At 33.3% G+C, this 26,521-nt stretch overlaps 3 protein-coding genes across 3 annotated transcripts; 2 read left to right on the top strand and 1 right to left on the bottom strand.

Annotated features, from left to right (window-relative positions):
• Positions 1–5,181: 5,181 nt before the first annotated feature.
• On the top strand, positions 5,182–6,334 carry LOC145138293 (60S acidic ribosomal protein family). Its single transcript, XM_079072390.1, has 2 exons — positions 5,182–5,456; positions 6,020–6,334. Exons 1-2 carry the CDS (start codon positions 5,259–5,261, stop codon positions 6,182–6,184), a joined length of 363 nt encoding a protein of 120 aa, XP_078928516.1. The 5' UTR covers positions 5,182–5,258; the 3' UTR covers positions 6,185–6,334.
• Positions 6,335–10,469: 4,135 nt separating this feature from the next.
• LOC145138167 (uncharacterized) lies at positions 10,470–13,800 on the top strand. Its single transcript, XM_079072296.1, has 8 exons — positions 10,470–10,638; positions 11,462–11,513; positions 11,635–11,694; positions 11,778–12,100; positions 12,639–12,830; positions 12,947–13,012; positions 13,116–13,473; positions 13,545–13,800. Exons 2-8 carry the CDS (start codon positions 11,480–11,482, stop codon positions 13,565–13,567), a joined length of 1,056 nt encoding a protein of 351 aa, XP_078928422.1. The 5' UTR covers positions 10,470–10,638; positions 11,462–11,479; the 3' UTR covers positions 13,568–13,800.
• Positions 13,801–16,788: 2,988 nt separating this feature from the next.
• Positions 16,789–20,354, bottom strand: LOC145137342 (putative glycerol-3-phosphate dehydrogenase [NAD(+)] 1, cytosolic). Its single transcript, XM_079071487.1, has 5 exons — positions 18,772–20,354; positions 17,977–18,198; positions 17,509–17,756; positions 17,253–17,392; positions 16,789–17,128 (listed from the first exon to the last, which is right to left on the bottom strand). Exons 1-5 carry the CDS (start codon positions 19,427–19,429, stop codon positions 17,005–17,007), a joined length of 1,392 nt encoding a protein of 463 aa, XP_078927613.1. The 5' UTR covers positions 19,430–20,354; the 3' UTR covers positions 16,789–17,004.
• Between the last annotated feature and the right edge of the window lie 6,167 nt (positions 20,355–26,521).

Below are 26,521 nucleotides of genomic sequence, written 5' to 3'. Positions count from 1 at the left end.
TACAACTTCATTAGTGTAGAGCATCAGCCAATTCTACCCAGATTTACAGGTACAGCTCTCACAAGATGGGGCAAAGTTGCTGTGCAGAATTATAGTATTTGTCAAAATTAACAAACACATAAAGGCTTAAAACAATATTTGAAAGCCATCAATTTTACATACAATTATTCTTCAATAAAGGTCTCGTTCGTCTACAAATTTCCAGCCAAGAAACTTAATCCATTAGTTATGCAAATGTTCAACTTTTTTTTTTTAATTAATGAATACTAACGTATTACATTATTGTTTGCCAATATCCCCTTTCTACCCCTCTTTAAACACATACATTCTTTTATGTATGTATGGATGGTATATAAGCTTCTACATGGCATAAATTACACCAACTCTAGAAACTCATCATTTACATGGAAGCTATCGGATCTTTGAGTTTTTGGCAGCAACTTTTGGTCAAAGGTTCATTTATAATATGTAGACTAATACGTGGAAGTTAGACGAGGGCAGTAACCAAGCATCCAGGCTAGGCTACTCAAATGTCTATCTCGTAAAGATTTTAGAGGAATTCATCCAAGGTCAGAGATGGTGTGCTATGAGTGATACAATATCCAAGGGTAATTAGTAAGTTTAACGATCTGAATATGGTTCTTGGAACTTTATACGCATGGAAATCGGGAGAAGAAAAGCTTACCTTGAAGTCGATATATCCCTATTTCGGTTCTGATCAAGCCACACAATCTATTCTTTGGTTTAAACTCTAGCCGCTTAGATTCTTCCCTCTCGTCTCTCCCTTTCTTGTTGCCTCACTCTCTCACTGCCGACGTAGTGAAACAGCCTAACAGGATGCAACGTTAGGTTTATTTAGAACCCATGGAAAACCAACCGTGAGGTAACGGATGAAATCTACGTAGATAAATGCATACATTTTGCTTAATTAATAAAAAAGTTATATTTTTGGTCCTTGGTCTTTCTTTAGCTGATCGCAACCTAGTCAACTTTCATTCTTCTTCAAATATGGTTTGTAACTATGTTATTTTACCCCCTCCCCCTTTAAATTAAGTTATATTAATTAAAGACAAAACTTCAAAAATGGTCCCTGTGGTTTCTGAAAATCTGAAGTTTAGTCCTTAATTTACAAAATCTTCAAGGATCGTCTCTGTGGTTTCAAAACTTTTAATGTTTAGTCCTTCCGCCTAACTCCGTCAGTTTTCTACCGTTAAGTGAGGGACATTTTCATCATTTCAATACCCAGGGACCATTTATGAGGTTTTCTATTTTTTTGTTTTTTGAAAAAAAATGAAATTTAAATGGGTCTCTCTCACACACACACACAGAGACACAAGGCACCATCTTCCTCATTCTTTTTAGAGATATCTTCTTCTTACTTTTACATTCCAGTCAACATCGCTAGTTACCACTCCGCCCCATAATTCTGATGGTTGTCTACGAGTTGTTAAAAGTTGGGTTGTAAAGCTTTGGATCCCGAAATTAAGGGAAGTGAAATCAGAAGACAAGTCTGGTGGAATAGCGATGGTGGGGAGGTGGTGGAACATGCTGGAAGGGATAGTGGTGGCAGAGACTTTGAGGATATTTATGCGAAATTATTTTGGAGGGCCTGATACCGCTGGTGGAGATGGTGGTGGATAGACGTTCAAAGATGGGGCTTTTAGAGCAGATGTCTTTGGATTAAAATAGAGATGCATATGGCTTAACGTCGGATTAAAAAAACAAGGGTCGTGATACAGGTGGTAAAGTGCCACTACGGAGGGTTGGGATTTGGTGTTGGTTTTCAGACTACTCATTGCATCCCTCTTCTTCTGTCAGAAACTTCATCTACTTCATTTGCACTAAATTAGGGTTTGTGCTCTATTTTTTGGTTTGGGTTTGTGAATTACGCTCAATTGCTTCCATAATACAGCTGACATACAACCCATATAAGTTATAGGAGTCTGATCTTTGTATCCAGAGAACGAATTTGGTTGATGGTTTTCATGTAGTAAGAACGATGAAGAATATTAAGTTAAATACAGATGCATCTATGGTGACTCTGGTATTCATGATGACACCAAATTCTAAGAAATCCAAATGGAGAATGCTAACTTCACATTAGTTCCCGATGAAAACAGAGAACAACTTCGAAAAGAAAGAATATAGGTTTTCGTTATAACCTAGGTTTGATGTGGGTTCTCCGCAATAATAGGAACTTCAATTTGCCAAAAAAACATGTAAATACAGGAGATGGTGATGGAATCTCTTCTGATATGTGCAAGATTATATTGGTCTTTTTGCAAGATGCAGAACGACAAAACCCAAATCTCTTATATAGACATTTCTTTTGGCCTATGAATCTGATTATGACATTAACATGCAACAAAGACGTATGATTTTATACAAGAGTGTAATGAGTTTGTTCATTGTCTTTAGCGATGTTAAATTGCGAGGGACATGGGTAAGGACGACAGGAGTTAAGGCATACCGAGAGAAAGACTTTTAATATTAAATAATTTTTTTAACAAGGCAAAACTTCATAAATGGTCCCTATGGTAGTGAAAAGACAGAAATACTCTTTACTTAACAACCAAAAGCTAACGGAGTTAGCGAAAAGGACCATATGTTAAAAGTTTCGAAACCACAGGGACGATCCGTGAGGTTTTTAACTATTTTTTTTTTTGTTAATTTGACATTTTGATTTAGATTTTCCATTTAGACTTTTTAACTATTTAAAAAAGTAGGCTTTGAATATATTATAAAAAATGTTTTAAGTTTAATATCATATTTAGATTAACAAACTAAGTACATTATATTGAGAATAAAGAAGTAATATTGAAATTATTAATATTGGATTTAATACATTAATTTAAAAAGAAGTTCAAAAGTTGGGGGTTTCAAATGAATGTGGTTGAAGAAAAAATGTATATTTTATAAGTGTATATAGATAGATATAGATATAGATATAGATATAGATATCTTATTTACATTTTTTGTCTTATAAAAATTATCTCATAACTTTATATTTGATGGGTTATAATTCTTGGAATAAAGTCCAAATTTTTGGTATGATGGTCAGTGATTCATTATTATACATTAACTTACCTACTTATTCAATAGTTGTTTTTATTATTATAAAGTAATTTACCTGTTTATTAATCATATTGTTTGTATATATTTAGCAAGTTTTAATTAATTAATGTTTAATGTTTACATCATAATTATCATCATCATTTTATAAATATATACGTTTTTTATATATATTGAAATAGTTAATTTATTCATTATAAAATTTGTATTTATATAAAATTATTATTAAAAAAAACATGTAATTCTTACCACTTTATATTAATTTTTTTAAAAAAAAATTCATGTAGTACACGGGTCTTACACCTAGTCATCATATCTGGGCCGATCCATTGAATTTCAATGCCTGGGGCAAGAAAGTAAATTAATGTCCTAACATTCATAAACAAAATTATATAGAAAAGCGAAATAAATTTTATAGTCAAACTAAATGATGGTTGTACAAACAAAAGCATACAAATGGTGCCACTTTGCATTTTTTTGAAAAAAAAATATGCTATTTGATGTTAATCAAGACTTCATAGACATTGACTTTCAATACTTTTTTCGGGCGAAGTTAGCTATCCAGAACCACAACCTATATAAAAACATAAAATGGTCTTGCAGAAATTGAGAATCAACATCATATTTTCTAAAATCTGATATATTAAAGTTTCAGAAATTAAAATAACTTATCAGATTTTGAGACATCAGAATTTCATATACATCAGATTATTCAGAAAAACCATATCACATTATTTAGATATAAAAAAACTAATCAGTTTTTCAAAAACAAATTTCACATATGACATATCAGAATTTACATAACAGATTTTCAGAAATCTAATACATCATATTTTAAGAAATTAAAATAATTTATCAAATTTTGAGATACATCAGATCTTCATATACAACAAATTATTCAGAAAAAATAATATCATATTATTAAAAAAACAGAATATATCAAAAACACATCATACTATTCAGAAAAAACAATTACATCAGAAATTTAAGAAAATCTTATTAGAGAAAACCTTATAAAAGTCAAAAGAAGTCGAAGAAAAAAATTACCTCGAAAATTAATGAAGCCTATAACAGTTATGGATCAACAAGAGTACAACTTTAATCGATAACTTCACTTCACCATCAAACTATATAAGCAAAATTGAAATTTTAAAAAATTTCATTAATAATCATTATCATATTCTCGCAACTTCAGGTAGGCTATGAAAGAAATTTCAAATACTAAAAAAAACTTACTGGATTAAGACTTTTGGAAGACCAATTCATTCAACGACCCCTTTAAATCTTCACTTTAACATGCCCGATTAGAGATTTAGAGCAGTGGAGGACCGTTTGAAACTTTAGCAATTCACAAAATTCTTATAATTTGAATCTATTAATAGGAGATAAAGAGATTAGAGGAAATTGTTCAGGAGAATTAGGATACTAGATGAAACTATTCCAACGAGAACGAAGGAATATAGGAGGAACGACTGAGCGAGGGTGAGAGAAGAGAACCGTTAGTTTACCTCAGACTAGATCAAGATTTTTAATTTTAATCATCCATCGTCTTTTCCCAGAACCAAACGCTTCGTCTTCTACACCTTTAATTATTAGGCGTGGCTGTTGCTTAGATCGAGAAATCAGAAGCGTGTTAAATCGATTTTTCAGTCGACGCCTAATTAGGTTGACATAAAGTTCTTCCCGCTACCCCTCTTCGACATGGAGTGGACCTGCTACTATTTGGCCCAAGTATTATAATACCTATAACAGTCCATGAAAAATTGATGCCCTATTAGGATTTGCTGCCCTGGGTTTGGGCCGACCCTGCATCATATATTCAACTCTTATTAAACCCTATTGTGGATGCCCTTAACTAATAAAACAAAGTAGTTTAATGAATTTTAATATCTAAGCTTAGATGAGACTCAAATGTATATTCATTTTCCCTTTATTTATTTTATTTGTAAATAGAATATATTAACAAAAATAAAGTAAGATCAAAGGTTTATTATGGATCTTGAGCCAATATTATGAGGCCACGAGGGTGTTAACCCTAGGGACAAAATTGTCTTTTAGATGCTAGTTAGGGTTTTGCTTCTCTTTAAGCACACACCTATATAAAGCGAAAAATAGCACCACGACCCCCCTCTCACGAATTATACATACCGCCGCTGCTTGTGATTTCAACGAAGAAGCGCCGGAAAATGGGAGTTTTCACATTCGTCTGCAAAGCCTCCGGCGGCAAATGGACTGCCAAGCAGCTAAAGGGAGACCTTGAAGGCTCTGCCGACTCTACCTACGCTCTTCAGAGGTCTCTTGTTCAGGCCGCTTATTCTTGCGACTCTTCCGGTGGTATCCAGTCTTCTTTCAGCTACGTCCTCCCCGATTCTGCTGTTTTTCAGGTATAATTACGCTTTGATTTGTTCATATCTGTTTGTCTCTATTTCTACTTTGAATGTCGCTGTTGGTTGATTGATGGTAATCGTTGATTAGTCCTTAATCATGGTGAATTTGCTTTGTACATTTGATTTAAATGTTAGAAGTAAACATATCTATTATCTTTATGTATCTTATTTCGCTAGATCTAACTCTGATATAGTAGACGACAATCACTGTGCACAATTTACTATGTATTTTGATTTAATCCGAGCGATTCCTGTTGCTGCTATCTGTGTTCTTTTCTGACTTTGGTAAACAAGTTTGAACATAAAATCAAAATATTTGAGCATCTGTAATTCTTGTTTACAACTTTCCCTTGTTTTTTTAGTTTTAAATATCAGATTTATTTTTTTAATTTCAAACCAAAACTGATAAATTGACTATTCATCAAATCTGAAGCTAAGAGTAATTTAGTAGTAGCTCAATTGTTTTGTGAGGTTAAATTGTTAGGTAAGACACTTTAGTCCTTTATTCAAACACCAAAAAACTGTTCTACATATAAATATTTGTAGCCTCTTCTGTGCAGGTGATTATTGGTGGTGGTGGTGGTGGTGGCTCTTTTGGTGGTGGTGCTGCAGCAGCATCAGCTCCAGCTGGAGGTGCAGCAGCTGCTGAAGCACCTGCTGCTGAGGAGAAGAAGGAAGAAAAGGAGGAGAGTGATGATGACATGGGTTTCTCACTCTTTGATTAATTCTTCTATTTCTTTATACAATGTTATGTTCATCGTATGTTTTCTTATCAAGTTTTGATATTGTTGGTAGATTATTGGTAATGAGATTTTTGTTAAACTGTTATGGTGGATAATGTTTCTGGTATTGAAATAGCACTTTGAATTCGTGAATTTTCCCTTGATCCCAATTGAATTGCTTTATGTGATTTGAAGTTGCCTTCAAAGAATCAAAGTAGCACATTCTTATGAGGACTTTAGGCCACAACTTGGGAAAAATTCTAATCAATATTCCTATTTACTGTTTACAAATTATTATGTGATAAAGTTCGAAGGTATGTGCTTTATACTTCACTTGTGTCACACTAGGGGGTGGTCGAAAAAATTGATAATCTAATTTAACTCTAACAGAATAAAAAATTGATTAATTACTGGTTTTCCAATGTTTATTATTTTAAAAATTTTAACACTCCTACACATCCTTCTCCCATTGGGCCTAATTTGAGTCCAGGTTCCTGATTTGTTTTTTCCCAATTGAATCCATTTTGAATATATTGTATCTTTAAATTCCAAAAAAAAAAACAATTTAAACAATATTCATAACATTTAAAACACAAGAAACGGAGTGAAAAAGTATGAAAAGCAAATAGGTAAAAAAAATTGATATCTTGTTACATTAAACCATATTTTTTAACAGAACATATTCTGTTTGTGAAGTACTTAACATATATAATTGGTTGTTTGGTAGAAGCCGAATGATTCAAAGACTGGTTGTTTGGTAAGTTGTGTATTTGTCGGAAGTTTGCCATTTTAACATTCTCACAAAAACAATTTCAAAAAAACAAAAAACTGTAATTTAATCTACAAATTTCCTTCAAATCATGAAGATTCACCAAGAACACATAATTATAAGCAATTAATCTCCCTATTCTAATAAATGAATAACTTTATTTTTTTATTGACAAGTGTCACAATATTATAAATCAACATTAATATTATATGTCACATATCATGCCACATGTCAACATATTAATTCTTCATTTAAAATTTCTCATTCTAATTATATTAAATTAATAATTGATTCTTCATTTCAAATTTCAAATTTCACATCCTAATTATATTAAATTAATAACATTAAAATAAAAAATAAAATAAAATTAATATATATTATAAGGTGATATAATTTCATGTATTTATTTAAATCAACGATTATAATTGTATATAACTAAAAAAATATCTCTTAATTAATAATTTATTTGAAATAATTGATTAATAATTTTGAGTTTTTTACTATAAAAAATACATCTCGGGGTTTTAGGGATTATTATTTATTTATTTACTTATTTTATTTTATTTATTTATTTATTTAAAACGAATTGTTACAATTCCCCCCCCCCCCCCACTTAAATTAGATTTCGTCCTCGAAATCAGCTCCCGCTTCTACTTCATGATGCACTCCCCCACATCGACCAAGATGAACGAAAATCCGCAGAATCAATCGGTCTCCAGGCTTCTCGGCCAAACACCGACACTCTAATCCCACACCAAAAGGGCATCACCGCAATGAAAATTAACTGATATCCTATTGAACCGAACCACACTCTTACGCTGCTCCGATAGCCTAACTTAGTTATCCACTATCAACACTGAGGCTCACCCCCGATCAGACAATAACAGACAAGCAAACCCTCAACCTGAGCTCCTAATACCTTAGGGACTAAGCACAAGCACGCCCTATGGACGCTATTACGACTAAGATAAATACAAATCGAAGGGAAAATCCAACAGCTGGCGGTGATCTTGTCGCGAAACCCGAATATTTAGCAGTTGCGTAGAAGTCTGGAACTTAGAGAAATTTGATCGAGAACCGAACCTTGGCACAAATTCTCCCTGCCACGAGGTTCCACTCTCCCCCACTTGAAATATGCTAGAAACTGAGAACTACATAGTCCTCCGAAACCAAGACTAACTCAAACGCTGCCTCTCGATTCCAACCCCTGATATCCTGATACATGGTAGGGTCTGAATCCACATATCATTCATACATTCCAAAACACAATATAATCAACGACAAAGATAATCAATCCATTCATACTAAGAATTCAATCAGAATAGAGCTAATAAGATAATTCCATTCAATTGATCATCCAAGATTACAACTGAACCTTGAAACACAAACATAATTACAGATAAATACCAATACTACCACAACATATAACTAGAAGAACTACCAACTCAAATCTCGGTCCTCGGGACCCCGACGGTCCCCTGACGACCATCGGGTAACTGCCAAGCTAAGGGTATAGGATCCAACACCTTTATGAGAAAAGGACAGTGAGCTCTAATGTGGCCTTCCTGACCACAATGAAAAACAACTCGTACACTCCGCCTGCAGTCTCTACCAAAATGGTCCTCCTCGCCACACCGACGACATGGAACAGATCTGCACCTCCCTCCAACTGATCCCGAACTCTGGCCGACAGATTTGAACCGCTTTGCTACAGACTGGGACTGATCCGGAGCCTGACACTGCTCCCTCGCCTGGGTCCCTATCTCAATCTCTCGCCTCCTGAAGCTCAGCGAGAGAACCATAGCGCTGGATGGACATGAACTGTAGAATATCCGTCTTGAGCATGCTCAAATACCGAGTCATCTGAGCCTGTTCTGCAGCAGTGAACTCAAGACTGAACAAAGCCCTCTCAGTGAACATCTTGGTGATCTCCGTCACCGACTCGGTCGTCTGTCTCAGATCCAGACAGTCATGGGCCAGTCTCTCCCTCTTTACCAGGGGAACATACCTTGCACGAAACATCTCCGAGAATTGTTCCTAAGTCTCCGCTGCCCTCTACTCAGGAGTATAAGAACTAGTCACCAATCTCCACCAATCCCTTGCCCCCAAACTGAGAAGGTTCAGGGCGCACTTGACCTTCTGGTCATCTGGACAAGAACACGTGAAGAAACAACCCTCCACGTTAGACAACCATCTCATCGCCTGACTACCTTACCTGATTCTGTCCCTAGAAGCATGTTTGCCGTATGCATCAAGTCTCATGTTCTGCTGAAACATTGAGCATAACCCAATGGCTTACCTTGATTGCATAGTCATCAGTGTAAGAGTTACTTGTCTGGTCCTTAAATGCCAAAGGGTTATTCATGTCCATGACCTCCTAATTTGAGGTATGATATGGTACCATAATGAATTGACAGTGGATCTTTGATTCTAGACTGTAACTAACTCTATGATGTAAGGATTAAACCATTTCTTGTTGATGGGTTATCACTGTTGATGATTCATGCTGATTCCACCTCAGTATGACTGAAACAATCTATTTTCTTCTTACTTTATTCTTTAAAGCCTTATGATTCAGTGTAGTGTACCATACACTGATGAGAGCTTGAAAAATCTATGCCGATGGTTAAGCTAAAACACCACAGCTTATCACACGCATCATACCACTCTTGTCCTTGTTCTTCTAATAAAAGTAATTAATGAGTCAGTTTGTGACCTATTTTTGCATTTGATGAATTTTAAAATGGTTTAATATTTAAAAAAAGAAAACATTATACTTTTTAACCCATACAAAGGGTGTTTATAGTTTGAGACTTTAGAGGCATAGATTAAAGAACATAAAAAGGAGAAGTCATGCGTCGTAGACATTGTTCCAAAGAGATGGATACATTTTTTTTAGGGCAAAAGGTGTATTTTAGGAAACTTAATAGTTCAGAGGGTTTTCAAATGTTGAACGATTAAGAGAAATACTTAATGATTCATAGGTAACTTTATCCTTGCCAGTTGCCAAGCGCTATGATTTTTTAGTCATTCATAGACTAACTTTTAATTGAATTACTACAATGCTTATAAAAGACTCAATAACTTATAGAATGGAAAAGTAACATTTCCTTATAAGTCATATAAACATATTTTTAGGTTACAGAGAGCTTACTTATATATTACAATTTTTGCCATAAATAATAACTTATGCTTTAAAAAATTATACACTATTAAAAAAAACCTTTAAATTGTGTATATGATAAAATTTTTTTAGCTCCCTTCGTATTTGATGAAATCATTTAGATCTTTATATATGAGGTTGGGTTGAATTTCTTTTAATCCACGTGTCTTGCTATAAGTCCGAGAACCCATCATTATCCGTAAGCAGAATCACACCCGATTACGATCATCGAGTTTGACCAATCATTCTCAATAGTCCCCACAATATCTGCATAGGTCCACGTGACGATAACGACAAACTTCCTTTTATTGAAAAATTACGACACTGCCACCCTGCCTGCTCTGCTCTGCATGTACTTTGCTTAACAGTACCTTCGGAGCACTGTATCTTTTCCTGCTCTTCCTCTCCAACACTCTATCCGTACAATTTCAAAAAATTCAAAACCCTAAATACTCGCAATTTCCTTCGTCTCCGAACATTCAAAACAATTCTCCCCTCCGTCCCGTTTTCCGATCAGAATCAAAGGTAACATCATCCAAATATCTTCAATTTATATCTAGATTTCTTGTTCTTGGTGATTTTTTCGATGTCAGTTTACTTCGTTCTGTTGAAATTTGTATTTTATGTCATCCATATGAGTTTTGCAGTTCATGTACCATTAATGTGCGTTTGATCATCGTGTGTGTCGATTGATTAAAGCCTCTGTGATCAAGAAATGACATGGCTATATAAAATTTCCTATTGTGTCCGGGGTTTTGGGTTGCGGCCAGGATTCTGCAAGGGGGGAGGGGATTGCTACTAATTTATTCGTCGATTCTACTGGATTTTGACACTTAAACTTTATCCTTTAGCAAATATCTTTGTAGATTCTTTGTAATTACCTCATACTTCTCGTGATATCTTGATTCGTTTGATTTCTGATTTATGTAATATCAAGTTTTCCATTAATGTTCTTGTTAGAATCTGATTGATTACCATACCTGACCTTGTTGGTAGTGACTTCCATTACTAATCCAAACAACAATTTGTTACTTGTTTTTCATTTCCCCCTTTTTCCTTTTCTAATGCAATCCTTCCATCCTCTTCAAACTGTTACAATGGGATCTAGATTCTATACACTTTTATATCTTCTATTAATTAACATTCATTCAATGTATGGCTAGTCAAAACAACATACTGTGAGGACTATTATAGTATAAAATATGTTCTATCCTTTTAGTTTTCATGCTACTCTGATGAATTTTTTGGACTTCTGCTGGATTACCTCTTGATGTGGTAGGATGAATGATCATAATTTTGACATCAGTTAAATGAAGGTTAATTAGAGCTTGCTTTAACTGTATTTCAGATAACTGTCTGTAGAACTATGGATGGCCTTTGGGACCCACCTGATTATCAAGGTTTCTATATATTTTCCTTCAACATTCATTCTATTCTCTGATTCTCTCTCTAAACCTCATATTTATAAGAGAGATCACTAGATGTTTCATATCATTTTATATTTTTATTATTACTTTGCAGCAATTGAAGACACTGATTGCAGAAATGATGGATGCCAGTGTGCATTTTGTCTTGCTAATGGTAATTCACTGTCAAATTACTTCACTTTTTACATATTTAGTTATGTTAGTTTCATGTTACAAACTTCTTCACTGAACCTGTAGATGTAGCAGAAGAGGCGGCTGTAAATGAGATAAGTTGCATAGAGGTGCTAAGGATTTTGATAAGCAAAGCAGATACTGACATCATTGGACTTGAAGATGAACTTACGGACTTACTGAGTCAACTCGCCTGCACTGATGAAGAGTTTTCAAATATGTATTCTATGTGCTTGAGAAAGGAGATTGATTTTCTTGATCGATCAATAAGGAAATTAAAGGATGATGCTGGAGATTCTTTGTCAACAACAACCAGGAAACCAGCTGAAAGCATGCTTGACATGCTCATGTCTCTTTTCCATCGTTACATACAAAAGAAAGATAAACAGGTCTAGTATTTGGACACTACCAGATCCCTCTTTCTCTCTCCCTCCCTCTCACTCTCATGTTATATAGTACAGATAAAGCAGATATACAAACAATAAAGCATAAAGCAGATATGTAGACAATAAAGCATAAACCTTGGGAGGCATTAAAGTATAAAGCTTTTTGAGACTTATTTGTTAGAGCAACCACACAGGTTCTTGCAAACCATATGCAAGTGCAATGCCATGCTTAATCTTTCAAGATATATCTTAAAAGGTATAAAGTAGTTGTTGAAGTGTCTGTGGGGTCCACTTTTGAAATAGTGTTGACATTACACAAATGTGGATGGTAATTACGAAACTGACATGGCACAATTGAAAGACTAATGTCATTTCGCTAGTAGTGCCTTTATATCTGCTTTATGCTTTATTCATTATTGTCAGTATACTTGGTTGACAATGCATATTACTCTGACCTTAACCTATATATCATATATTTAACAAATACTTCTCTAAAAGAGACAATCTCCTTTATGTTTTATTTTCCCTTTAAAATCAAAAGCTTGCAGATAATATCAAAAATATTGCAAGCTCCAGCTGTCAAGTGCATTCAGAAATTCCATTAAATGAGAAAAAACAAACAGGAAGCTCTTCAAATGCTAATCAAATGGAGAAAAACAAAAAAGTCATCAACACTTCATTGGAGAAACATAAAATTTCACAGACGAGAGTCAAGACTGAAGAAGTAGAAGATGTAAGTTATGTGGTGCTTAAATTTATAAAGCATTTCAATAACATATAATTTTAAAGATACTGTAATTAGTTTTATACCATTTTATACATCAATTTGATGTGATACTTTTTATACAGTATACCGGTCTTTCTCGGGGCTCCATGGAGAAGTGGGAATATCAGCTTGTAAAAATCAAGTCCCAGGTAGGTTTTTATTCTTACAAAAAAGTTAGATACAAAATTAAAGAATCTCATTGTATAATATAATATATTTTTTATTAATATTCTATTGATTTGATTGCACCAGACTGATGATGAAAGTATAGGTTCCATAGAATCATCATCCATACCAAAGGCAAATACAGACAGAAACTTGAATCCAGATGATGTCCAACTCCAAGAATCAAATGTCTCAGTTTCTACCAAGATATACAAAAGGAGAGAGAAACTTAATGATTCACCACCATTAATGTTGCAGACAAGCTCAAGATCACCATGCCTATTAATTGAAGGTGCTGATGTGGCAAACATGTATATGGATTGTTATAAACTAGATGATTTGCGGGCTATTGCTAGGCAACGCGGATTAAGAGGTTACTCTAAACTTCGCAAAATAGAACTCGCACAGGCACTAGGAATCAAGATTGTTGAAGGTGTATACACAGGTACCCTTTCTTTTATAATTTTTTTTATGAGATTATCATTATATATATGTTTTAATTTGATTCGAATGTAGGAAAAAGGAAGCAGAAAAGATAGGAGATGGTGGTGTGGTGTGGTGAAACTGACATAGTTTGACTCATAGGTATGGCTGCTTGATGGTTGTTTATATACATTGAGGGGTATATTATATAGAAATGAAAGAATGAATCCGTATTAGAATTGACATGCTAGATATATACTTGTTTTGATAGTGAACCCTACGGGAGATATAGTGATGTTGATAGTTGTTTACTGATATTCTTGCTTGGTATATGGATGTATTGCTTCTATATTCTGCATAAATATACACTAACATTTGGTAGATGTGATAATACATACTTCTGCTATTCAGAAAAAGTAAACTAATAACACCACATAGACCCATCAATAGTTTTTATAAAGAGAAAATAATCATATTTACAGTATCAGTTAAAGCCTTGATTTATCATTTTGTTGTCTAAATTAGTGGTGGGTTTAGGAAAAAATCTAACCGGGTCCAATATTTTAAAAAGTTATCCTTAAAAAAATTTCAATACTTCCTCTTCCCTTTCCTTATTTGACAATTGTTCAAACTTGATTGAAATGAGGAGCTAGATCTTTATAATTTAAAAAATGAGCAGGTCTTATAATTTTGTCAATGGAATCTGGGGGTTAAATTTTCTTATGTTCACATTTTTTTATATAAATTTGCGGGTAAGAGTGCATGCCGACTGGGATCCATGCCCCTCTCTTGGAGCGATGTAGATATTCCAAGGGTTTAGATGCTTGTGTTAATCCGTATAATTGTTCTTATTAGACCATTACAACAAGATAATGGTTTTGAAACAAAACCCCTTTGGTATTTGACATCAAAGGTAAACCTAGAATATGTGGATGATGACATTATGCAAAAAGGATCAAATATGACACTACTAAATCATTTGCAAAATATTTTAGTTTAAAATCAGTAAAATACAACGTTCATCGCACAATCATATTTAATTAGGGTTTGAGTAGATCAAATGTGAAAACAACGTGGTGTCATATTTATCTAAATGTATGACGTGTCAATACAATGTCATGTCAACAACAATTTGATAGTCTTGATTACCTCTCTTGTATTGACCATGATATGCATTCAAACAATTTCCTCATTCCCAATGGAAATAATCAAAACTTACTAACATTCCAAGGAAGACATGTATGTTTGTATGATGACCATACAATTATTGGATGTCATTGTAACTACGTTTATACAAATATCGTGGACCATGACATACTTGCAAATTTGTGAATGATTTCTCATGTGGTTGTGCATTTTGTAATGGACTAAAACTTATTGTACCTCTTTGCATCTGGACGTTGTTAGAAATATGGACATGCTTCGGTGACGTCGTCAAATATATGTTGAAACAAATGTTTGTGCATTTGGAACCGTCGTTGAAAAAAGAAACCTTGAAAAACCACATGCTCACTAAAATAATTGTGCATGAGACATTTGTGGGCAGCTTAACGGTTTCTTTGTATATATTACTTTTTTCCCGCCTTGCATTTTCGGCTTCCTCCTTGTACTATTCTTCAATCTTGCTCGCCACCGTGTTAGCGACGCCTATCGCCGCTTGTAGCACCATGTCAAAAGTTCTTGAAGATGAAGACAATTTGAGGATTGTAGAAAATAAAATGTTGGTGTGGTATAAAATGGTGTATTAGGTTTGTATCAATAGTGTTTTGGAATTGATTTTTTTTTATTTTATTTTAAAGGCCTACAAATTGGCTAGTCAAACAAGTCAAGAGAGGGAGACTCGGAAGTGGGGTACCGAGGTACCCTTTCCAGCTTGGCATGTCGAGGTAAGGGCATGGTATGCACCGTGCACTTCCACAAATGCTGAAGCTTTGACGTCTCACTCCCTAAGAAATTTTGTACTTACAACAAAATATTGTCACGGTCGTCTAAATACACGACATATTGACAATGCCATATCAACATATTTTTATTGTTTTGTTGGTGCTTGGGATTATGCTCTGAAAAATAATTATAAGGAAAGAGATAGACAATAAATCTGTAATATGCAATAGTTGATGTTTGAATACATTATTGTTGTTACTAGTTATATCACACTAATATGATAATAAGTTTTTTGTAATGTTTGTCAAATCATGATTATTTAACAACTTAACATGATAAATGACAAACAAACATTCTTATATCTTATTAGTTATTTAATAAATTAAGATAGCATAGGATACTTTTTCTAATACTTATAACACCATCCTAATGAAAATTATGTATCAATTAAACTTATAATAAAATTGCCACCTATAATTTCACTCATAATATTCTTTTAAATTTTTCTTGTTCCTCCCTTCCAAAGTTTTAATGAGGTAAAGCAACAATGAATCGACATGGATGCCATGGAACCCTTGACAGATATGAGATTCCCATGAAAATATTCAAATTTGATATTGTTTGGTAATCAATCTTTTTTTAAGCATTACATATCAACAAACTTTCAAAGTCGATGCTAAAAACGCCATTTTGGCAATTGTGAAGATACTTTTTTTAATACTTATAACACCACCCTAATGAAAATTATGTATCAATTAACCTTTATAATAAAATTGCCACTTATAATTTTACTCATAATATTCTTTTAAGTTTTTTCTTGTTCCTCCCTTCCAAAGTTTTAATGAGGTAAAGCAACAATGAATCGACATGGATGCCATGGAACCCTTGACATTCAAAATTGATCTTATTTGGTAATCAATCTTTTTTAAGCATTACATATCAACAAACCTTCAAAGTCGATGTCAAAAACGTCATTTTGGCCATTGTGAAGGGGTCATCCGGTTACCTTACTCATGTGGCATGCCGCATGGCTTTTTGGTCATCTGAACTAGTCCACGTGCCGTTGACACAGTGTCCATATGAGTATTTCTTTTTAAAAATCAATTGTTTTAAAATTTAAAAATTACTTATTGATTTTAAAATCTATTACTATTGTTATGTTTAATGGTGTTCAAGATATGAAGAACACTGTGGTGTTCAAGATATGAAGAACACTGTCCATCTCTCACCTTCTTCAAGTTCACAAAAAGCCAAACACAAACACGTTCACCTCAATGATTGCAATGTTAAAGAATACTGGTCCTGTCAATTGTGACCATCACATTCATGACCACACCAATAGTTTGTTGACCAAGAATGACATTAACCCTAAAGAAAGTTGAAGAATACAATAAAGATTGATATAGATTGAGAATCAAATAATAACCATCAACAATTGGACAAACATGTGAGATTGTGATCCAAGTCATTAAATAAACATGACTTCTAATAAATTAAGATGAATAGAAAAAGATACCAATGTGTTCAATTTAACTTTTGAAAGTACACTCCCATGATCGAAAGCTTTAAAGGTATATATATATATATATATATATATATATATATATATATATATATAACTTCCCATAAGTTGTTACAAAAACCGTTTACATAAAAATCTTATACGCGGTTACGGCTGGCCAAGAAGTGAAGGTTTGTAGAACGCATGACTCTGAGCGATCTCGATTCTTTCACGAGGATCATTCAAGTTTTCATCTCTCAATGCCTGAAGAATTGCTCGAGGACCTTGTTCCCTGAAACCATGCAAAAAATAACAACATACTTTTATTTAATTGTTTGTTATAGTTTCTTAAACAAAACTACATTGCTACTTCTTACATCTAACCCAAAAATGTATGAAGTAAAGAAAACCATGACCTCTTTATGAGTATTTTATAGAGTGTTTTCAAGATTGGGCATAGCTCGACTGGTGCCACTGGTTTCTTTTCGTTAGGATGTAAAACACTTAAACTTGATTGACTCAGAAGTTCAAAAAATGCTCCCACCGCAGACACTCCCTGAAAAGAAAAGCCCAATAAGTTTCTAAGCTCTTGCTATAGGGATAAAGTCGTAAATTTATATTGAGAGTGCTAAAAAGAAAATCTTGCATTTATTCATATTAGTAAAGTACTACCTGGATCATCCCTTTACCACTGATGCTATCACCCATATCTAGGCTCAATTCTCCCTTAGCAATCATTTGACCATACCATGCATTACGTCCTTTTAAAAGTGTCACATAAGTGTCCGCAAGCAACGGGCCCGCAAGCTTTTCGGGCTCTTTTGTCAACAAATGAGTAATAAAAATCATCTCCGATGTACAATGTGCAAAGTACACGGATTTGCTTGTCGCACTTTCGTTAGTTAGGGCCGCCACCATTCCTATACGCATCAAGAAAAAATTTAGCAGTGTTATGTCAGCCACCTAGCAGACTGTTGTTTACTCCTGTACTTGATTTACATTTGACATGATGTTGCTGATAGGATATAGTGTGGGTCAACTTAGGGTTTGCTGACAGAATAACCCTTTTGCAGAAACTTTATTTTGAATCGAGTGCAATAATGGAAATTTAAGTAACAAAAAAGGAAGATTAGATCATACCGGCTCCAATTGCATAGACATTTTTTAAACCTCCCATGACTTCATGTGTGACAAGGTCGCTATTGTCCCATACGATGAAATGTGGTTGCCTTAGAAATTTTGCAAGTGGGACCCTCCACTTTTCGGCCCCACAAATTCGAGCATTTGCATACTCCTTGTTGTAAATCTCAGAAGCAATGTTCGGGCCACCAAGATATAAAATATTCTCTAGGGGTACCCCCGCTACAACAATAATACATCAAAATGGTGATTTTTTATCAGCAATATCGACTTTAATTCCAACAACTAACCATAAACATCATATCAATAAACATCTATTATATTTTAATAACTAAATAACTAATTTTATATATAATATGCAATTAGTTATTTCTTAACTTCTAAAATATTTTATGTTGATCAAAACTTGCTAAAATTAAAATGACAACTTTTTAATGTATGCCAAAAGTTTTAAATATCATACTCAATATTGGAATCGTCTTTAAAGCTCTTGAACAGATTTTCTTTAATGATATATTATATACCAATTAATTTTCTACTTTTTATGTTAAATATATTAAGATTTAATGTGCAAAAAATAAGTTTGGCGTTTTTGGTATAAAAGTGAATAGTATAACAATATTTTTGTGTGTTACTGTTCACCAACATTGTGTGCTTTTGGAGTATTGTTGGAGTACATTTCAACACCAAAAACAACATTTTTGTGCAATGATTGGATTTATAGCCTAAATAATCATAATCAGATAATCAAGAAACAAGATCATGATTAAGTAAAAAGAAAAAAAAAATCCTTACTTGCTCTATTGATCATTTGTGTGGGAGTAATTATGTGAGGAACAGGATCTAAAGCAGCTTCAATACCCTTCGATAATGACACAATAATCGGTGGGCTGATTCTCTCTTTCCAATAAATACTAATTTCTTCAAAAACTTCACGAGTTTCAGTCGATGGAACACCATTCACCACAATATCAGCATCCCAAACAGCTTCCTGCAAATTAGTCACAACTTTCATGGGACTAAGTGGCGTATCGATCATATTCAAACAAAACCCATCTTTCAAAATCTCATCTGCATAGAGAACTCGATCTCCTAATCGAGCTTCAACATATTTCAGATACGCACATCGCCTGATTAATCTTCTTAACACGTCTTCTCTTGAATTGATCACCTCAAATAAGAGTTTTGCTGTTTCCCGATCGACTGCCCGACCTGCCCGTCTCCATATCCGGATTTGAACTTTGTCACGAAACTTTCCGTAGGTATCTTGAAGTAAAGCTGCAAAAACACTTCCCCATGCACCTGCCCCAACTCCGACTATTTTGAGTAAATCACCATCCGATTTACCAAGAACTCTTCGGAATTCATCTAGTTTTTCCTCTAAACTATTATGATTTGAAATCGACCCGTTTTGGAATAGACTAGAAGTCATCACTTCAATGTTACCAACCATGATTTCTTCCGAAAAAACAAAATGGTGTTGATTCGAATATGCAATTTTAGATCAAATGAGTTAACACTCGCCTCTGAATTTAATGAATGCACCAGATAAAATGGAAAATTTCTCACGAATTGCAGAGTTTTTAGGCAACTTGTATATTTATCATCTACACTAGAGTTTTGGGTGAAAAACGTAAACTTTAATGAAAGAAAAGCAGACAAACTTTACTGGTAGGAATTGTACCTAAATCAGAGCTACCTTTTTGGTGTGTCATCTATAATAAGGATGAAAAGTGAAGCATGAAGAACCCTAATTCGAAAAAGTTTAAATTTATATGGAAATTGCTTTGTAAACTCGGTCAAAAGATTGTTCATCTACCCAACAACAAAAAAGATTTTATAAATCTGAAGGAACGATAAAATAAAGGGTCAAGATAATGAAGAACCTTTTTGAGTGTGGGATACTACAAAGTTTGAAGAATTGTATATGTCAGTCAAAATTCTTCAAGGAAAATCAAAACCGACAACCGAAAAGGGTTTTGATTGATCACAGTCACAGATTCACAGGGGGCCGGCGATCGGCATTGGTAATTGTAGAGAGAGAGAAACTGTGTGGGGGTAGAGACTAGAGAGAATGAGAGAGGAAAAGCTATTGTACTGAAGCAGAAATTGGGGAAAATCAGAAACGTGAAAACAGAGTTTGATAATGGAGAGTGAAGAAGGGCATTGATGTTGATAAAGGGGTAGGAGTGGGGGTGGGTGTGGGTGCCAAATCTTCCACATTAATGCTTTGGAGAATGGGGTTTGTGCTGCCAGCTTCAGCAACGGCCATTAATATGTGGGAAGTTGGCAGTTGAAGGAAGGAACTCCATTTCAACCCTTTTCTCATGTGTTTTGGTATTTCTATCCATTAACTGATTTAGGAGATGAAAATGGCTTTTTGGCGTAGTCCAAAATGTGGAAGATCATCATCCTGTCAACGTAACTATAGTATTTTTCGTTCTCCAGAGTATAGTTATTTTTTTTTTGTTGATATAATGAAAAATTTTCAGTAAAGTTTTTATAAGGGGTGATTGACTTATCTTTTGAGAGACCAAAAGGGCTTTTAGAAAAAGATAGAAGGAAAAAGATTTTGATATAAGGAAAACTGACTTTTTGAAAAAATCAGGAAATCCTAACTTTTTGTAACTTTTCCCAAAAGTCCTTTTGGCCTCTCAAAAGATAAGTCAAACACCCCTTAAGATAGCTTGAAATTAAGGTAATTACCAATAGAATTCGTAATTTTTTCTTTTTTGAAAATAATATGATAAATTTTTGTCAATTGTTTATGAAAATGGACAAGAAATAAAAAATTATTTATACATTTAAAATTTTAGCCAGAAAAATCATTATATATTTTGGGCTTATCTATCTATCTATCTATATCTATATCTATATCTATATCTATATATCTTATAAAACTAGCATTTTTCCTTTCACCACATTCATTTGAAACTCTCATGCATTTTTCCTTTAACCACATTCATTTGAAACTCCTATGACTTTTCAATTTCTTCCTAATAATGGTTATAAGTTGGTTAATAAGATTAAATAAATATCAAACATAAAGTGTAATCATTTACAAACTAAAATTTAATATTAAAAGAATATTTTTACTTCTACTTATAAAGTTATGTTTTTTTAACTTTTAATATATTATATTTAATTTATTAGTTTTAATATATTATTAGATGTAAATCATTATTATTTTAAAGCTACAATTTTTGAACAATTTGTATAAAATACTTAAATTATAAATTTAAATATAACATTACATGATCAACTTAAATATAATTTTTAGTTTAAATTAAATAACCCAAATAATATTTTGTAAATAGTTAAAAGTGATAAATTGTAGTGTCTTTCTAATAATGATTATAAGTTGGCTAATAAGGTTAAATAAATATCAAACCTAAAGTGTAATCATAAATAAACTAAATTTCAATATTAAAATAACATCTTTACTTCTACTTATAAAGTTATGTCTTTAATTTTTAACATATTATACTTAATTTATTATATTTAATATGTTGTTGTATGTAATTTTGAACAGTTTTGACAAAATACTTAAACTATTAATTTAAATATAATATTACAGTGTCAACTTAAATATAAATTTCAGTTTCACTTAAAAAACCTAATGAATATTTTTTGAATAGTTAAAAGTGATAAATTGTAGTGCTAAATGCAAAAACTAAATTATAATCTTAATTTAACTAAAATATTTCCTAAATATATTTGTATAATCGTTAAAAGTTTTAAAATAAGTAGCTTAAAATAACTTACAATAACAATAGTTAAAAATAACTCTATATAAGTGATTATATTGTTACCTTTAAAATAAAAAAAACAATGTTTAATGTTTTAAATAATTATAATGATAGAAATTAAAACATTAAACAAATAAATTTTAAAAAATTAATTAACAATAACAACAACTATAAATAACATTAAACCATATATTATATTTAATTTTATTCATGAGTAATTCGCGGGTAGAAATCATTCAAACGGTTGCGATTATGCAGTTATAATAGATGTATATATTATCATATAATTCAAAATAATCAATATATTATATTAATTTAGTATACAAATTATTATATCAAATTTAACAACTTTATTGTTACCTTTAAAAACAAAAACAATATTTGATGTTTTAAATAATTACACTGATAGAAATTGAAATCTTAAGCAAATAAACTATTTAAAATTAATTAATCATAACAATAACTAGAAATATCATTAAACCATATATTATTTTTATTTTTATTCATGAGTAACCTACAATTAGAGGTCATCGAGACAATTGAGATTATAGAATTTTAAAAGATGTCTACATGATCATATAGTTCAAAACAAACAATGTTTATACTAACTTATTATAAGATTTATTATATAAGAGCTAACAATATCATTGATATATTTAAAAAAAAAATATTTGTAAAGATTCAAATATATTAATGTATTCTGCGCAACGCGCAGTATTCGCCTAGTTAATATTATAAAGTTGTGTTTTTTTTAATAAAGGAAAATCTCCAATAAAGTCCCAATATTTTGGGCCAATTTACGATTTAATCCCAAATTAAGTTTCGTTTACAAAAAATGACAAAATACCGGCTAAAACTTCGGAATAACCCTTCGTAGCCGGTTTCGCAGATTTAGCCGGTATTTCGGGTTTTTTCGTTAATTGATCCAATTTTTAGGGCTTTTTCATTAATTTATCAATTACCCTTAAACTTATTGTGAATTTCACTCATCCGTGTCTCAAACTACTACTCCTTTTTGTTTTTCACTTTTTCTAATCCACATTTCCAAGTTGTACTCTTTCAACTTATTTAGTGTTTTAATCTAGCACGAAACGACATACTTAAAAGGTCTATACTGTAAACCCATCAACCTCACACAAAAATAAATTGATTGACACGAAAATAATGGGTTGACACGATAATGAAACAGATCGGTTTAAGATCAACTACGACATAAATGATAATTCATAATATATTTCATGTCAAAATCTTTCATTGTATCTAATATAACAACCATTTTACCTTTTAAACACATAAAATAAAGTCTACATGATTAAGATATGTAACATTCATAAAATTCTTGAAAATTTTAAACTTTTTAAACAAACCCAAAACCATCATTGTTTACAAATTGTTTTCAAAATAAGTTTCACATCAGAGAAATCCCAAAATCGTAAAACAAAAACATGAGGAGGTGCACGATCATGCCTTCGCCTTTCCGCGATCCTCTGAAGTACCTGAAACACAATCGAAAACTGTAAGCCCATAGCTTAGCGAGTTCCCCCAAAATACCAATACATAGCGAATAGTACAAATATAATAACAACATGCAATAGGTCTACAACTAACAGACTGGATTACCCATATGCCCACAACATAAGTATGGCTTGCCCCCTGGGCCCACAGCTTATGTCTGCCTTGATCCTCGACCCTCAGTACGAGTCTGGCATGCCCTACCCGACCCTCAGCTCGTATCTGGAATGCTTATGAGCCCTCAGTATGAGTCTGGCATGCCCTTCCTGGCCCTCAGCTCATATCTGGTATGTTCCAGGGTTTGTTGGCTACAACACAGAGCAGTACAACCTCAACCCAACCCATACCATATGTCGACATATAACAAATAATATCATATATAGATGAACAGACAGTATCACAGATAGTCCTACAGATCTACCAGCCTAGCATATCAAGACTAGTAAGCATATCTATTCCATATTCAGCATAACCACAATATCAGGTTATCAAACCAATGGGGCGGCCTTGGTACCGTCGACCCCTAAGTATAGTGAGGAAAACTCACCTCATAAGTAGTGCATAACTGGTAAGATCCAACTCCGAATCCCATATCCCGACTCAAATGCCTACCATCACCACGTGACCAATTCCATCAAAATCGAGAAATACCCAAAATGCCCTCAGAAGTCAACTTGGTCAACCATGGTCAAAGTCAAAGTCAACGGTTAATGTCAACAGTCCATGTTGACCCAACTCGTCGAGTGTACCAAAGAACTCGTCGAGTTTCTATAGAAATTAGAAAGTCGGGAAAACCCTAGCCAAATCGCCGAATTGGATGGAAAACTCGTCGAGTTTTCCCCAGCTTAACACATTCAGTTGATTCTTCGATTCCAGGGACTCTAAGGTTTAGATCTAAACTCAAATGTTGTCTAAAAGAATAAAGTTTCCAACTTTATCCTTTAGGGCTACTCCAAGAGCTCAAAAACCCCACCACAAGGCTTGAAAACTCAAGGGCTTAACCATTAAGCACAAAGTCCTTGAGATCTGGAAACCCAACCTTTCCAAAAGAGATTCTAGCTTCAAAATAAACCTAAAGGTTGGTGCTTTATAGACTTGCATGTCCAATACAAGTCTTGAACCCAAAATGAGTCAAAAGGGGAAAATATGATCTAAACTCCATGCATGGCATCAAGACTTAGCTAAAGACCAGATCTAAACCACTACAAGGTCACCTTGATCTGGAGATTCATAAAGTTGCAACCTTTATGAAAGCCATCATTTGCAACATCCAAGAATAAGGAGAAAAATGGACAAAACTCAAGATCTAGCTACATAAAGGAGTAAAAATCGGATCTTGGACACTTAGAAAGGTCCAGAAGACTGCCAAACTGAAGACGATAACCTTGCTTCCTAGATCCTTGCCTCCTTCTTCTAACTTATTCTCCTTTTTCTCCAAAAATACCACGCTAGTTCACAAAATGAGAGGGAAAGGTGATTAGGGTTCACAAGGGCCGATATGGGGGTTTGGAGTCTGATAAAAGATCAGTCCTAGGGACTTAAGGAGATTATATAAGGTGCAAAACCCTAAAATTTAGGGTTTCTCATCCAGCCGCCAACTCGCCGAGTTTTCCTTACCCAACTTGCCGAGTTGGTCCATAAAAGTGCGCGGCCCAAAAGCCCTTCAACACGCCGAGTTGAGGCTATCAACTCGCGAGTTCCAAAGGAAAACTTGCTTTTAAAGAATAAATCTCATACCAGGAAGTTGAGATGTTACAAGATATGTAAACTATTTTACATTTTAAACAAATAAAACAAAGCTTTTAGGATTAAGATATGTAAAATATAAGGATTAAGTTAATTATATATACATGCATGCCCTACCACTTGGAGAGGTGGATAAGAAAAAATGAAAAACGGAAAGGAGTAGTAGTTTGAGACGCGGATGAGTGAAATTCACAATAAGTTTAAGGTTAATTGATCAATTAACGAAAAAGCCCCAAAATTTTGTTAAATTAACGGAAAAACCCGAAATACCGGTTAAATCTGTGAAACCGGCCACGAAGGTTATTTCGAAGTTTTAGCCGGTATTTTGTCGTTTTTTGTAAACAAAATTTAATTTAGGATTAAATCGTAAATTGGCCTAAAATATTGGGAATTTATTGGAGATTTCCCTTTAATAAATGACAGAATATATTATTTTGCTAGAATACTATTATTGTATTCTCTTGATTCGCAATAACATCCACAGAAAGTATTATCTTAGTAAAACATATATTTTTGTCTAATTGAGAATATTTTGTTAGAGGTGTTTGAGAGTGTTTTTTAAAATGATTTATTAACTTATTGGTTTTTCAAGAAGACAATAAATTAAAAAAAATGGTAAACACTAATTTTGTAGGTAAAATTAGGCAAAAAAATGACATTTCCCAAAAGCCATGAATTTATGGCTTTTTGGAAATGTCAATAAGGAGTTGTCTTTCTATAATTGATTAGCTGCTCCTTTTGAGACATATGATATTATATCATTTCAAATGTTACTGTATTCCTATATATGTTGGATCATACGGTGTTTTTTGTGTTTTTCAAAAAAATATAAACAAACAAATAACAACAGAAACATTTAAAACTAGAATACTTGTGATTGAACTGTGGATCATGATTTTTTTCCATTAATAACAACTCTAACCCTCAGAGAGAGTCTAAAAATTATATTTAACAAATTGTTGGAAGATCAAGGATCCAAACCAAAGTTCCTATGACAATATTGCATCCTTGACAAGCCAAACAAGCAAGCATCTTTGTTTTGGAGTAGGATTGTAACATCCCAAAAACCATACTGAATTTTTTTTTATTTTTAAAGTCATTTGCATAAAAAACATGTAACAATCAACCATTGTTTTCCAAAATATCATAACAAATCAGAGTATCCAAAACATCTCTCAAATCATAAAAATCCGTAGGATGATGTGTACGATCAAACCTCCGCCTTCCCCTGGTCATTTGAAGTACCTGAAACATTGAAATCTACAATTGTAAGCCAAAGCTTAGTGAGTTTTCCCCAAAATGCCACACACAACATGACATATACAAACATTTCATGTTGGGTCCACAACCTCCCGACTGGATTACCCCTGGCCCACAGTCTCCCGACTGGATTGCCCCGAGTTTGTTGGCCTACAACACAAAGCAGTACCACCTCAACCCACCCACACTATGTCGATATATGCAACAACTAAACACATAACCAACAAATACAAGTAATCATACAAATCTACCAGACTAACATATAACCATCATAGCAT

The sequence above is a fragment of the Lactuca virosa genome, chromosome 9 (genome assembly GCF_052849685.1).
Source record: "Lactuca virosa cultivar CGN04683 chromosome 9, Lactuca_virosa_CGN04683_v6, whole genome shotgun sequence".
Classification (NCBI taxonomy): domain Eukaryota; kingdom Viridiplantae; phylum Streptophyta; class Magnoliopsida; order Asterales; family Asteraceae; genus Lactuca; species Lactuca virosa.
The sequence above is the reverse complement of the archived record's forward strand: the minus strand, read 5'-3'. Positions and strand labels throughout refer to the sequence as shown.